This window comes from Labrus mixtus, chromosome 5, assembly GCF_963584025.1.
Source record: "Labrus mixtus chromosome 5, fLabMix1.1, whole genome shotgun sequence".
In the NCBI taxonomy this organism is placed as follows: Eukaryota; Metazoa; Chordata; class Actinopteri; order Labriformes; family Labridae; genus Labrus; species Labrus mixtus.
In genome coordinates this window covers 11155701-11170753 of record NC_083616.1, presented here as the reverse complement: position 1 = coordinate 11170753, position 15053 = coordinate 11155701, and the positions used below count along the sequence as shown (strand labels likewise).

The following is a 15053-nucleotide window of genomic DNA, read 5'->3' as shown; positions in this document are numbered from 1 at the left end:
TTGGCCAGAATAGAGTGAAAAAAGGAATTTGGCCTTGTGGATTGATAAAGTGGAAATGTTAATATTCAGCCTGTTGGAACTAAAATTATTAAATAACAGCCCGCTCTATAAGAAACAATCCAACAAACCTTTCTAAAAATCAGAAAACCGAATCTAATATATATTTTCTGGACAACATTTATTTGATATTTAGGTACAATATGTAGACTTAATGGCACAAAAAAAGTCTACAGAAAGAAAAGGCACAAGTATCATACATTCACTACCGTGTCCCCTGAATTTCAAAGCTGATCAGAAACATTTAAAAACAAATAGATCAGGAATGAAGCAGTTATAGATTTCGTAAATTAGGATTAGACTGTACAGTAGCATTGTGAATATATCACTGCCTTGGCAGATGGTAACCCATTGATTTAGCCCATTCTCTCTAGATGCTGGGTGTTCTATTTGGCAGACAGCAGGGCTCATTAGGATAGACTTGCCCACATTGATTACACTGAAGACCAATTGTTTCACACTTTACGCTCTTTGAGACATATGCATACAGTCCCAGAGTAGATACAAAGTCAAACTGGCTGTCTCATACTGTGATATAAAAGAACAGGGCATATTAAAACCACTTCCCATCATATAGACACTCTAATACTACATTACACCACAAAGCATATGGCACAGTGAAAGAAAGTGAATAGTTTGAGGCAACTGAGTAACAATATCAAAAATATCCTTGTGTCATTCTGGTCACCTGAGATGATTGTGTTGTTATTAAAAATGTTTCTTCAAACAATAACTCTTAAACTTTCCTATACTTGCAGCCTACGACTGCTGACTTTATGTAAACACACCAGAAATCCATTCACACTCTTTGGACAAGCCAATAACCATTCACGAGGAAGTGGTCACATTTCCTCATACAGTTTAGAGAATACAAAAACATTGAAATTGTTGAACCTAGAGGATTTTATTACACGTGTGTCTCGAAAGAAAAAGTATAGAAAGTAGATCTCTTAAAAACAAACCCTGGATTCCTGTTGAACAATTTAAGACATTGATGGGACACAAATACCCCTACAAAAAGCCCACAGGAGGATGTAATGAGGAAACAACCTGTACTAAAAACTTGTGATAATCAATACTGAAGGCATGATGCTGTAGGATAAGGGGAAGAAGTGCACTATTGGGATTAAAATGTCATTAATATGGCATATTCCTCAAACTGTGGATGTGAGGAAAAGATGTAAAAAAAGTGCGGTAACAGGCTGCTCAACTTGCTGAAGGAATTGCACTTCCTCAGGTGCTGTGACACACAATCACAAAACAAGAAGACGAACAAAGGCCGTAGAAGTCCTCACAAACCATTTGCTCATAAAGCTCTGTCTGCCATGATTCACTCCCAACAAGTGGCAGCTAATAGCGAGTGCTAACCTTAAAGTGTCAGGAAAAATTGCAAGTCAGAAACAAGGGAGGTAGCTAGAGCAACAGCTGGCAGCAGAGGTACAGTAGGGTTAATAGGTCCAACAGGTACAAAGGTTGAAGATTATGGCAAGCAGTGCGTGGTACTGGTGTTGACTGGGCTCTGGTAAGGCTGTGGGGAATCTGTAAACACACCCAGAAAGGAGCGTAAACCTTTTTGAAAAACCTAAGAGACCTAGATGAGCGAGCCGGGCCTCTGGGGTGGGCAGGGTGAGGTGGAGGCATGCTGCAGTTTGGCTTGTGACAGAGGCTGGAGGGGTGTAGCACCATCTGTGGCTGTTTTTCAGTGCAGTTTTTGCTCTGGGGACAGCTGTTTGGGAGGTGAATGTTGTGTTGCATGTTTCCTGTGCGAGTGTCTCCGGAATAGGGAGTGTCTGAGAGTGTGGTGGTGGGGAGGAGGGGGGCTGTAAACACTTCCAAAGTAACCATCTTTAGCAGAGCGAGCTTGCATGGATCTGCCCAGCTTGAGCTTTCAAGGCATCAGTCACCGCAAAGGCATCCACACCTGTGAGAGTGTGCATGTGAGGGTGAATTCACATGTTTATCTTCATGTGGTGATGGAAATGTGGCACATGTGTGTGTGTGTGTGTGTGTGTGCGTGTTGGTTTCTATAAAAACTGTGTGAGAGTGAATACCTGTACGGGCATGATTGTCAGTGTTAATAAGATGCAGCGCTTTGAGTGAGATTGGGTGATGGGGGGGAGGGTTACAATAGGCCAAGGCGCCTTGGGTGTTAGTAATCTCTTAATGGAGGCTGTGGCAGGAAGGAACATGAGTATGACAAACAGACAGACTCATCCTGGGGAATGCAAACCACTGAGCCACTGTGTGTGTGTGTGTACAGTTAAAACCAAGACGGAGACAAAGAGAGGTCAGACAGGGCATCATCTGCAGAGGAATGTTTTGGAGAGAACATGAACAAAAAAGGAAAATCAAAACAATAAAAAGGGAAATATTTGGTCCAACATCTGCCACGGTGGAATCAAGCCATTGAATTTGCTTTTATAAGAAAATAAATCTGTTTGTGAGAAGCTCCTCTTCATATTTCTTGAAGGCCGGGGCTTGTAGTTGGCCTACCTCTGCCCAGGAGATCAATATTAACAAGAGTCTTATCAGCTAGGATCGTGTTGGTTTCTAGAAATCAATTCATCAGTGTATAGAATGTCTATGATTGGGTTGAAGTCAGGGATCTGCTCTATTGATTGTAGGTAGCGACCCCCCCCCCCTCCCCCACCCTCCACCAGTTCAGGGAAAAGTAAAAGTGGCACCAAAAAGAACCCTGTTAGCAGTCTCCACCGCTTCAGGCATCGTGGGTGTTTAAAATCTGCCGTTTCAATCTTCTGCAGCTCTGGTTCCTCGTATTTCACCCTTTCTGAGAAGCTGTGGGGAAACAAGAAAATACACACCACTTTAAATACAGTATATGTAGCGTAAACAGGTGAGAGCAGGTTTAGTGGAACTCAGGGCGCGATCACACTGGCAATCCGTACCGTGCCCAAGCACGCTTCAACCCTAAAGTCCAGTTCGTTTGGCCAGTGTGACCGCTCCCTGCCGTACTCAGGCACGGTACACTTCCTTGGCTCTGGCACACTTTGGAGAGGTGTGCTTTGGCACGGTACACTTCATGCACGAGCACAAGCATGCGGGTACACAACATTGACAGCCTTCATTATGGAGAAATCCGGAGTTTCATTGCTGTATCTGACTAATTTGACTCAATATAAGACACAAAGTAGCTGTGATGTTCTGTTCTCCGATGTGCGGCTGCAGACTCTGCCGCGCGTCTCTTTTATTTTTTTATTTATTTATGGCTGTATCTGATTAAAATAAGTCGCAAAGACTGTAAAGTAGCTGTCATGCTCTCTGTGTTATCCGATGTGCAGACGCCTGTTTGTAAACTGAGCACGCTTCATAATAACATAAAGCATGTCTGTGCTGTATTATGACGTTATGGACAAGAGGTAATCATGCTTAGGCATGGTTAGTCCTGATGCAGTGTGACCCAGCTGGGGGGGATGGCGCAGCGGGGGGCAATCGTGCTTGAGTACGGCACGGTACGGAATGCCAGTGTGAACACACCCTCAGTGAAACCCTCTGGTTTGATGGCTGCTGTGAACAATTTTAGACCCTATCTTTTTTGTGGTGTATGATTTCTACTATTAAATACTCAATAATTCCTTAAAAATCTGCTCAACCAGTCCTTATCAAACCCCTTGTTTGTCTTCTAGGTAGATAAAAGCATCACTTTCAAATTCTCCAACCCTGAGGCTGATGGCTTTGGAAAGTCAATTAGTGTTAGAATCTGATAGCCGAATCACCTTAATGGAACAGTTCAAACCAACAGTGGCTCTAAACAGAGGACAGATCTGATGAAATGGCATGGAGTCGCCCTCCCACTTCTTCTCCATCCTTTTTCCCCATCCTCCCTCCCTGTTTTCTCAATCACAGCACCGACTTCTTCTCAACTGCAGAATTCCATTTGTATGTTAATGAGGTAAAAAGGAGCCATCTTGAGCCCCCGCCCCCACACACACATATCCACCTTCATTCTTGCCCTGTCCCTCTCTCCAACTCCCCCTTCCTCACCAACAACACCCAACCAGTAAATACAAAAAAAGTGCAAAAAAGTTAAACAGTTCTTCCAGCACAGTCTAACGGAAACCTAAATGGCAGTGTCTGTATGTATGCTTTGGCCATGGTCACACTGTCGTCCCGTGCAGTCAAACTGTGACCTTGCGCACCCTCTGGTCCATAGGTTCAGGCATCATCGGCCTCCTCACCACAGCCCTCTTTGATGGCACCCGCATGTTTACTTACTCCAAGGGAAAATGGGAAACACATGCTGAATTGGGCGAGATCAGAGAGGGGAGGGCTAAGAAGAAAATGCTGTATTTTGGTTGTAAGCCAAGAATGTTTGAGCCTGTTCTGCTATGGCCAGTCCAGCACAGATTCCTCCCTTTTTCTCCTTGTACGGCCAAACGCTCCCAGACTGATATTTCAAGTGGTTCCAAGAGCCAACCAGTGGTAAGAATTAACAGAGAATATGATTCACAGAAATTAAAGCTTGTGATTTAAGAGGAAAAGGACTGTTTTTGTTCTCTGCTCTGTGTTCCTTGGAGGAAAGGATCTGGACAGCAGGTACAGACTGCGGGAACAGAACTTCTGTGTATGATTTTAAACTTTGGCCACCTATTTAAAAAATAACAAGGGATTCTGAGTGAGTTAAGTTTGCCCAGATGTCTTGGATACATCCAGATGACAACACTAGCATACTAAAGTGTGTACACATATTCAACATGTCCTGGTGTAAAACATTTAGGAGATTTTCACTGGGTCAGCAAAAAGACACAACAACCTATAATGTATGTCATATTTCTCTGAAATCTGGCATTATTGATCTACTAATTCAGAGTGAGCTATGGCCTTACATGTGATGCATGAACACACACATGCACAATTCAGACATAGGGGACTAAGAGTCCTCCACTGACACCACAGAGTACAAAGTGATAACAGCATACAGGCGTGCAGAAAAACAGAGAAAACCCAGAGGGAGCAGAGAAAGCATCTGAAAGTCTGGCACCTCTACCAGTGAGAACTTACACAGCGACAGACCTACAGCTGGCCCAACTACTGGTCTGCAGCCTTTGTACCTTGCACAGAGCCCTTCTTACGCATCTAGACAAGAATGAAAATACAGCAAATCACAGAAGATTGGTAATCATGAAAAATGTTGACAAAATTCTGATTGGATCAGATTGAAAATGATCTATTACAGTTAATCTACAAGGCAATATAGATTTTTGTGATTGGCAGTACGAACAAGGCAAATACAAAACAATGCTATTTCAATAGTCAATAAATCAATGGCAAATAAAGCAGGGACAATGGCCGAAATCAATATCCATGCTAGAGAATTAAAATGAAAAAGAAAAAAAAAAAAGCCAAATGAAATGGGCTGAAAGAAGAAAAGTTGGAGGAACCAAGAGCAGTGAACGTTTACCCCAGATGTTTGACACAACAGACCAATGAGTGTTTGGTTTGTATGCAAGTTTTTTTTTTTTTTTTTTTTTTTTTTTTAAATGGGGGATTTTTTTTCAAAATGATGAACTTACCGCATCCAACTCCTTCTGTGTCTCTGCCTCCATCCGCCGGATATCATCCATGGTCAGCTCCACCCACCTATCAATCCAGCAGAAGAGCTGACGGTGGAAGTTATTGAAGATCCTTTTCTCTTGCTAAGGGAGACAACGGGAGTGTTAGTTAGCGCTGAACGACATGGTCAAAATCAACATTGTAATATTTAAGGGTCATTTTAAAAGATGTTTTAATCACAATATGTACACAAACAAAGTCTTCTCCTGAAAATATCAATAAGTGGTTTTGTTTACAAAAAAACAATACCATGACATATTACCATTACATTAGCTATGGAAGTCAAAAACAACAGAAAGGTATAGAAATGTTTCTGCACAGTTGTACAGAATGTGAATCTAGCTTGTGAGTGTACACTGTGACTGTGTGAAGCTGAACTGTGTCAGCACGCCCCTCTTACTTCGTGGATGAAGCTCTCCACTTTGGTCTGCAGGCCCCACCACTTGAACTTAACTGTGACCAGTTTGTAAGCGCACATCCTCGGGCAGTCAGTCTTACTAACCAGCTCTTTCTGTCAGAAGAGGAAAAGCAAAAGAATGACTTAGAACACATCACTTTTTTTATGCAGAGTATCAGAAGAAAAGAACTTGAGAGAAACTTTGAGAGAATAATCGTAAAAACAGCAGAAGGCAGAGAGAATATTATTTTAGACTAATCTTGGCTGCATTCAAAGATGAAAATCATTAATACATAATGCTTTGGGTATGGGAGCTTGCTGAAATAATTATCAAAATGAAGATGTGCGTTGCACAGATAAAAGTGCCCTAATCTACAACACACTTTTTAAATCCATCCGCTGCTTGCACTTTGCCTCCCTGTGAAGAAGAGAAGAAAAGGCGGAGGGGGGTTGGGGCAGAGCAAAGTGGATAAACTCCAGATGAAGGAACCATTTCTCTGCCTCCGCCCTGACAGCGACACCGTTCCCGACAGACATGCCTTTGTGGCCAAGGAAGGCAGATAAAACGGTGCTAGTGAAGCGATAAGGGCGTTGCGGTGCAAAGCTGGTTACATTATTAACACCAAGGACCTGCTCGCCCCCAGAACACACACACACACACTCACACACACCCTCTGAGAACACCTGTTTAATTAATCACTTCATTCTGGCTCGGCATTCCACGAGAAAATGCCACAGACCCGCCTCAATCACCCTCATCCCACTGCCGTTTGATGCCACGATCACGGAAAAGAGCGAGAGAGGGGAAATGAGAAACATTTCTAAATTTGCAGTGGGTTTAGAAAAGTTGTCATCGCTAAAGGAGAACTTCACATGAAACGGATTCTACATCAAAACACTTACGGTGACATTTCTTCTCTCCCTCTCTGTGCCCCACTCAAAGGAGCAGAAGTTTTCAGAAATACAAAGGGTACCGATATGCAAGCATGTGTGCATGCAGAGATAGACAAGAGTTTTATTGCTCTGAGAAGCTGGCAGAAATTGTGCCTCTGTTGTCACGTAACTTCTTTTCTTTTTTCACCTTTTCAAAAACAGTCTTTTTCCGTGTCCACAGCGGACGGGAAAGTGATCTAATTAAAAACACAAAATAGAAAGTTGTGCTTCTTTATTCAGACTTTTTAAAGCTGTTTTGCTGCCTTTGTTCTGTGAGAATCCTTGAAGCAGAGGAACGTTTCCCATGGTGAACTCTGAGGGCTCCACTGCAGAATAAAAATCCTCAATGCTCTGACACAGAGCGCAGGACCTGTTTGTGAGGCTGTGGGGTACAGCGGGGTTTACAGGGGAATGCAACAGAACTCCTACCAAAGTTTGTCTATGTGGATGAGTTTAATCTTATTGACATATTCCTTTTAATCAAAATGTTATCAGTCTTTATACATTAGTGCTTCTTGCCAAATTCAAAAAATTCCATCATCTTTATAAATTAGAACCTTTATCTGACCCGGTGACTAGAAATTTCAATCACATCCAATTAGAGCTGAGAAAGAGGTGATTAGTCTTCATCAACCTGCAGTCTCTCCCAGCATTATGCTCTCCTGTACAGGCTTTCTCTGAGTATTACAAGATGGTGCGCTGGAGTTAATGCCGAATAATTGTGTGAAAATGTCTACTTACCGATCTCAATCAGGTATAGCATAAAAATGTCAATTTACACTTGTTTAAGATCTACAGACCTGGGGCTATGTAACTAGGACTCTATCTGATCTGTATCTGCACATCTGGAGACAGAAATGTCTCTCCATTCTTCTGTTCACACAACACATGTCAGGTTTCGAGGGACTAAAAGTGAAATTCATTTTTCTAGTCCAGACACACTTCCTTGATTGGATTGAGGTCTAACTTCAGGACATGTGTATCAATGTGTTTATTTCCCGAGTAGCTTCAGCTTCATTCTTGGGGGGTAGTGGTTTTGCTGGAAAATAAAGACTCTCCCAAGTAGCAGATGTTTTGCAAACTGCAGCAGGTTTTCCTCAAGGATTTCCCCTTCTTTGCTACATTGACTCTGCCCTGTTCTTATCTAGACCTGCTGCAGAGGAGTCTCTTCACAGCATGAAGCTGGTGCCCCCAGACACACTAAATGTTCAATTCTTGGTCTAAGACCACTGAGTTTTAATTCACCATTTACATCCAAGAGTCTTCCACATACTGTCTGATGCATCATTTGTTTTGGTTTCTACGGTGGCTTTCTGTTTGCTGTGGAGTTTTTCCAACAACTGTTGTATGCATAGTGTCTTCTGTCCCAGTCGTGGAAGTCTGTAGCTTCTTTACAGTGTCCATATTCTTTATGTTTTATTACGACTAACCATACTTTATTTAGGGCCTTGGATTTTTTATGTAACGTATAATCCAGCCTCTTCTGCAGTCATAGCAGTAGAATATGTGAAACTACAGCTGTGTACCCAAGTCTTGTGTGAACTACAATGACCAGGGTGTAAACCCCCTTCAAATAGTCCATGGGTTATATCTTTGACAAGCCCGCTGTGACATGAATTGTAGTAGTATGTTATTGTAATACATAATATCAACTGTTTATTAGAGTCCTACCTTCCAGGTGGGCCCGAGGGGTCCCCTGCCGGTCTTCACCGACTTGAACATGGCAGGGTCTTCATCTGGCTTGTAGTCCTACAAATGAGAAGAAATGATATGATCAAAACAACACACACATTATACTCAGCTGAGACAAACTGTTCAACAAGCTGAGGTCATCTGTTATCAATTTAAATTTGTATACAGAAATATGACTACACCATGAATCAACAATAAGGTGTAACTTTAATTTGATAAAACAGTTTAAAAATCTGCAGTCACTGAAAGAAACACAACAACAATCTTAACTTCATTATAGCATTCACTAAGCTGTTGCATTGTTAGCAAGTTTGTTGTTGCATCCACTTGCATGTGAGCTTATGATAGCTTGTGTAACCAACTATCTAAGTTCATGTATGTTTTTTTCTTAGACACAGCTGCTCTGACTGTAAGAGCACTCCCTCCACTACGGTACACAGTACACACTACACACAGTCATGTCCGGCAAAACACAGCTTAGTGAAGTAACCACATGTTCCCTGTTGCGCAAAAGATCTTGATCCAATAGCAATAACATATAGAAAAACACTAAGCAATACTGTGCAATATTGAGTGCATATGCCAAACACAGAAGCACATGACAAACATTACAAAACTGCCTTCATAAAGCAAGCATGAGAAATAGTAATACAAATAAATGAAATGGCTTTCAAATTACCAACAGCTCAAGGGCCCAGCAATTTTAAATAAATCATGATACGCCTGCAGCAAAAGAGCTACTTTTCAGGGCTATCAGCCAACAGGAGGGTGCCTAACGTGTGGAAAGAGACAGAAACGTCTACAAAAACAGTATAATTCAACTGTTTTAATGCTGAGAGCTTGGTCACCATAACAATACACTGCACTAATGAGGTCCATGACTCGATATGCAGTGGTGGACGAAAGAGACCAACTCTTCAAGTTAAAGAGTGTGTGCAAGAGTGCGAGTGTGTCTGTGTGTTTGTCTAGTTCCGGCATATGAAGCACTGTGAGCCTTAATTACACTAACAAACTCATCTGTGCTGGAGGTACGCCCCAGGCCCTGCAGCCATGCCCGAGGCTGAGGGCTGATAGGGTCCTTAGACACAACACACTCCTCCAGCAAGGCAAACACCTCCGCCTCGTTAACCACCCAACGCAAACAAACATGTACACACACACACAAACGCTTCTTAGCCATATCTCCACACACACACAAACACGTGTGTACACACAGAGCCAGAGTGAAATGAGGCAATGCGATGTTAAATAGCAGCAATAATGTGTAACATCTTCAAAAACTATTTCAGAGATTCAAACTGGATCATTAAAAACTCTTATTTATATTTTGAAGTATGATTTAAGTAATTTTAGGATGCTCAGAGTGTGTGTTTACTTTTCAAACTCAAAGACTTCAAGTTGCTCATGAGAAATGTTAAATCATTCACATGTATTCAAAACACAAAGAAATGATTAAATTGCATCACAGATACAGATTTTTGATCATGTTCTACCTTAAGTACATTTAATAAAGACATTTGAACCTTTCTGCTACCGAAGAGTGGTTTCACCTTTCCATGTCTAAATTTAACAAATCCGTCCATCCGGATTTTGATTGAAATATGCATGAACACGTTTGTATGGCTGTAATAATAAGTCAATTTATCAGTCACTTGATCAACAGTCTCAACAAGGACTTTTAGATAATATTTTCTCTTTTAAATAGATTGAAGTTTCTCCTACTGGAACATGTGCAGTATGTTAAAATCAAATTATTAAGCTTAAAATCTCTTTAGTTTTAAATGTTTTGTACAGATTGCCGACTGGATGGAGTAACTGTCGGATATGAGAATGTGTGATGAACTTATTCTAATTATATGCTTCAGTGTAAATAGAAAAGAGTGACTCGAGTTTCATCAAAAGTGCATCAATAATAATGTAAACATTCCCTGTTTACAGCAGATCCGATCAGGCAGACAGCTCAGTTATTATCAGGCTTGACCACATGAAGGCGCTACACTGTGTTAGTATCTTTCACTGGAAATGTGCCGCAAGAGTTTCTACTTACAGCATTGTACACTTGCATTCTGTCTGCAATGTCGATGGGCACGACAGCTACATTTTGCCACATAGAACTGTCCAGTTTGTGAACCTAAACAAAACAAAACAGAATAGTAGCAGCATAGAAACTCAAATGTAACAGTTTAACTGAGTGTTGCGTGAAAAGAAAAATAGGTACTCACATTTTCTTGAGTTCCGAGGTCTGGTTTGTGCCAGGTCTCGATCTTAATTAAGAAATTGTCTTTCATATACTCATTCTAGAAAAACAAGAAGGATCAGAATGGATGAAAAAGAAGTGGATGTATAGAAAGTCAATGGAGTTTACTCAAACAACTTAAACTGGGTAAGAACAATATGCTGATAATGTAAGAAATATTAGAAGGCATTAAAAGGTAACTTACCTCCACAACTGGGTCAAAGATAGGCATGAGGAGAATGGGGGAAAACACCATTAAATAAACTGGTACATATAAGTAACACTATAAATTCAAACTGAAAGAAAATAAATGACCATTTGCGAGTCACACAAAAGGATTTAACAATGGAGAGGACAAAGGGTGTCAGGGTAAAGCAAAGGTAAAGTGATATGGGGAGGGGGACTCACTGGTTCTGCAGTAGGGGTAAGCGTTCCAGGCTTTTTCATGGAATAACAGGGCGCTTTCAGGGGCGAACAGCTTGACAAAAGATGGGACTTTACTGTACGGTGGGAAGACAGGTTGGGAGAAAGGGAGAAGGAAGACATATTGTCTCAGTTATCAGAGGTTCTACAGAAAAGCATATGAAGGTGAAAACTGTACGAACACTTCATAACACAGACAGGACAATGCTGCCACCGTGTGGCAGAATGATGCTACTACACTGTGAATAAACAATTCAGAATCAGAAATACTTCATTAATCCCAGGGGGAAATTCGGTAATTATGAAATCAAATGATGTAGAAAAGGGCACGTACCTCTTAAGGTGGTAGATTTTGTGTGTATATTGTCCTTTCTCGCCATCTTTTTCGTAGGGCTCGTTCCTGAGTACCTGGATGCCCTCACCACCACCAGTCTCATTTTTACTGGCTTCAGCCACTGAGAACAACTGTCCCACTTGATACTGGAACATAAATAACACAACAGACAATCACTTATCAAAAAGTTTCACATTTCAAAACGCTGGACAAACTGTTTACTAAGTTTGTTTTATTAACTGAAACAGGAATGAAATAGTCTGTGGTTTGAAGTCCTGGTACGCTTATAAAAAAGTATTGTATTTTGGACCTCAAGCAGGCTGGGGGAACCACTGTCAAATTTAACTACTTTTTTTGGTGTCACTCCAACAGACTTTGAAAAATCCGCAGAGAAAACGACAGTATAACTCATTTAAATAATCCTGTGCAGCCTGTAGTGTGGGAACAAGGGTCTTCTTTCAATCATGCTGCTGTCTTTGCAAATTACAGCACAATGAGAAGCTTACTGGACGGTCTATTTGATATTCAGACTGTTAGTCTACAGGCCAAATTCTCTCATGTCATTATATTTCAACATGAGACAATAACAAAAAGTTAGATGTTTGCAAATATTTCAGCTTCCACAGTACTTCTCCTAAAGAGAATGCTTATTTTGACATTTTTAGGAATGAGCTTTAAAATGCTCCAATAATTGCAGAGAGATTTGTATTCCCTTATAAGGCCCCACGGTGAGTCCTGGATTGATGACATAAGCCTTTTATACACAAACAACTAATCTTGCTTCTGTAAAACATTCACAAGAATAACAAAGGATGTGTTTATGGTCGTCTTAACTTTCAACCAGAAGCCAAACACAACGATAAGGTAATTGTAATTGTTGACTCATTTTTTAGGAAAGGTGCATCACAGAAACCTTTGTTGACCACAAGCCACTGCTCTGTAAAGCCCAAATAAGGGATTAAGGTTCTCCTGCATGCGAGTCGAACAGAAAAAAAATGATTGTGTGCATTTGTAAAATGTCTGTCAGTGCTGAAATAGGGATGAGGAAACAAACCAGGTTCCATTAATGATCTGGTTCTGCATTTTTCAAAACACAATAATCAATAACATTTGAGCTGATCGATACTGCTATCCAGTCTCGTGGGTCCTATAACGTAACGATGAATCTCGAGGTGTGTCACGTCTTTTAGATCAAATCACTCTGGTGGACAAACAATCATCTATTGCCAAAGAAAGTGTTGAATAGAATTGCCATCCAACAAGCACATCAGCACTGTAAATAAAGTGAGTCAAAATGCTTTCCTGTCTCAGGGTTGAGAACTCTGTCAACTACAGAACTTTCCTGCATTTCTTATTTTGTCAGTATAAAAATGGGGCACCAAAGATGGATAACTCACCTCCTCAACGCTACAGGGTAAAACCACACGGCTGCAAAAGAAAGAGAAGTTTGGTTACATACACACAAAACCTTTACTGAGGTACTCCAATCACTCTGGTAAACAACAAGCTAAATAAAGTAAAATAAAAAACAACAAAATAACATTTTTAACTGAAGGAAGGCATAGAAAATATGTTTCAATTCTATTCACTTTGTTTAGACACTGGTCGAAAGGGAATAGATTCTTTTTTAATCTAAAATAATAAAATCTCCATATTTTATGAAGCAAAACTAAACCACTTCTGAAGTAGTTTGGTTTCATAACAAGCTTAACTGTGGCTTTGGAAATAACTGACAATTCACAGAGACCTTCTTACTTCTAAATAAAGGAACAAAGAAAGACTATTACTGCCTAGTTCGACACAGCTTTCTTCAGCAAGATGAGAGGAACCCATGATTCACCAAAGTGGAACAGTAGCAAGTAAAGCTGGGATTGAGATACCATCCAGCGATTAAGAACACTTACATGATTTGCTGAAAAGAAAAAAACAAGACAGGGGACAGCTATATAAACCATGAAAAAAATATAACTGAATCTGAGTTTTTATTTCATAGGATTACTTTGTTTATCCTACAACTTCTTTCTACATGTTTCAACAGACCTCAGGGAGTGGCATGCTCTACCCAAAGCATTTGCGTCATTTACCCTGATGAGGCCTCAGGCAGTGACGACTAACCACACAAGAGTAAAAGAGGAAAAAAGTGAGCAGAAAGCAGGAAGTTCTCTTAATGCATCAAACCAAAGCAGAGCTGTATTCAAACATTAGATTTTAAAAATAATCCTCTTCTCTGATAAAACCTTTCTGCAAGTGTGCTCCGCTGATGTTAATGACCAACAGTGCAAACTTTGACAGAAATACGTAAACAGGAACATCCTGGCTCTTCCATGGCGTTAACAAACCACTGGGCACATGTGTGATGATCTTAATAGTACTGATTTTCCAAACATTAAACCTGGATGGGATATGTTTTGAGTCTTTGCTGGTCAGCTTACTGAGGAGTGTTTTCTTTTCATTCTAATGTTAAATCCTGTATTACCTAAGCTATGAAATTCATGTTGTTATACACATTTTAATCCAATTAGTGTCACGTCCCTGTGCTGAAGGCTTTAGCTTGAAGCTTTAGATGAGTTATTTGACAGACCCTGAAACACTGATGATCATCCAGCATCCTCACATTGCCTGATCTGTCAGACGAAGATTTGACTAGTTTTTACAAGGCGGTCGGTGAGGCTGACGTAAACTCGCATTGTGATACTGCTAGCAAGCTAGTTGTTTCATTATCTTAGACTACAGAGAGCATTAAAGTACGTAAACTAATCACAGCCTCTTATCATAAATCGATTGACATGCGCTGCTGCGATTGATTGTGTCAATGCTGCAAAGAGTACACTACGGTGGTCATACCGTGAGGTTAGCTAGCATTAGCATTGTTGAGCTCGCTGACTTTTGGTTCAACTTGGTGAAAGTTGTTCAGCCTAAAAGCACGCAGGCTAACACACTTATCATTTAAAAGCTGATGTCGAGACACAACAAACAACAGACTGAACTGTTCAGAGGTAAGACACGGAGTGTGTATTTTGTGTGAGACAGTGTATAATAAGAGCGGCTGTCACACACACAGTTCAGCGTTTCTGTCAAAGCCGGTAGGCCACAGCAATCCCACCCTGCCCCTCGTGCGTCTCACACACACACATTAAAAGTTTCCACTAGCACTAAAACAACCAAAAAACCTCTCCCGCCTCAGTTTATTTCTTAATCTGCGTAAAGATAGTTTAATTCCTTATTTAAAAAACCGAACAGTCTAGAGAGAATCATGACACTTACTACTCCTTGATGATAACCATCGTCGCCCGCTCCACACGATAATGCTGGTACTGCTCAGCGACTGCTGATTGATATGACGTCATGAGCTGCAGGAACGACACGTGGCCCCGCCCCCTGTAAACGATGATTGGCTAAAGGAGATTCTA

The 15053-nt window shown here is 40.9% G+C and overlaps 1 protein-coding gene across 2 annotated transcripts; it reads right to left on the bottom strand.

Moving 5' to 3' along the window:
- Window positions 1-159: 159 nt before the first annotated feature.
- On the bottom strand, window positions 160-15007 carry LOC132974028 (phosphatidylinositol transfer protein beta isoform-like). 2 transcript variants are annotated; one of them, XM_061037787.1, is made up of 10 exons: window positions 14908-15007; window positions 13041-13071; window positions 11644-11789; window positions 10873-11386; window positions 10698-10781; window positions 8630-8707; window positions 6029-6139; window positions 5589-5711; window positions 5077-5151; window positions 160-2853 (listed from the first exon to the last, which is right to left on the bottom strand). In XM_061037787.1, the coding sequence occupies exons 4-9, from the start codon at window positions 10936-10938 to the stop codon at window positions 5104-5106; spliced, it is 510 nt and encodes a 169-aa protein (XP_060893770.1). In that variant the 5' UTR covers window positions 10939-11386; window positions 11644-11789; window positions 13041-13071; window positions 14908-15007; the 3' UTR covers window positions 160-2853; window positions 5077-5103. The 2 variants fall into 2 exon arrangements, with proteins under 2 accessions (XP_060893770.1, XP_060893772.1); XM_061037789.1 differs by lacking the exon at window positions 5077-5151.
- Between the last annotated feature and the right edge of the window lie 46 nt (window positions 15008-15053).

Excerpts from the sequence above, each read along its gene's own strand:
- LOC132974028 (XM_061037787.1), bottom strand. The coding sequence starts at position 10,938 with ATGAAAGACAATTTCTTAATTAAGATCGAGACCTGGCACAAACCAGAC. Across the intron at positions 10,782-10,872 it reads ACCTCGGAACTCAAGAAAAT|GTTCACAAACTGGACAGTTC; the intron begins GTGAGTACCTAT and ends TGTTTTGTTTAG. Across the intron at positions 5,712-6,028 it reads TGGAGAGCTTCATCCACGAA|CAAGAGAAAAGGATCTTCAA; the intron begins GTAAGAGGGGCG and ends TGTCTCCCTTAG.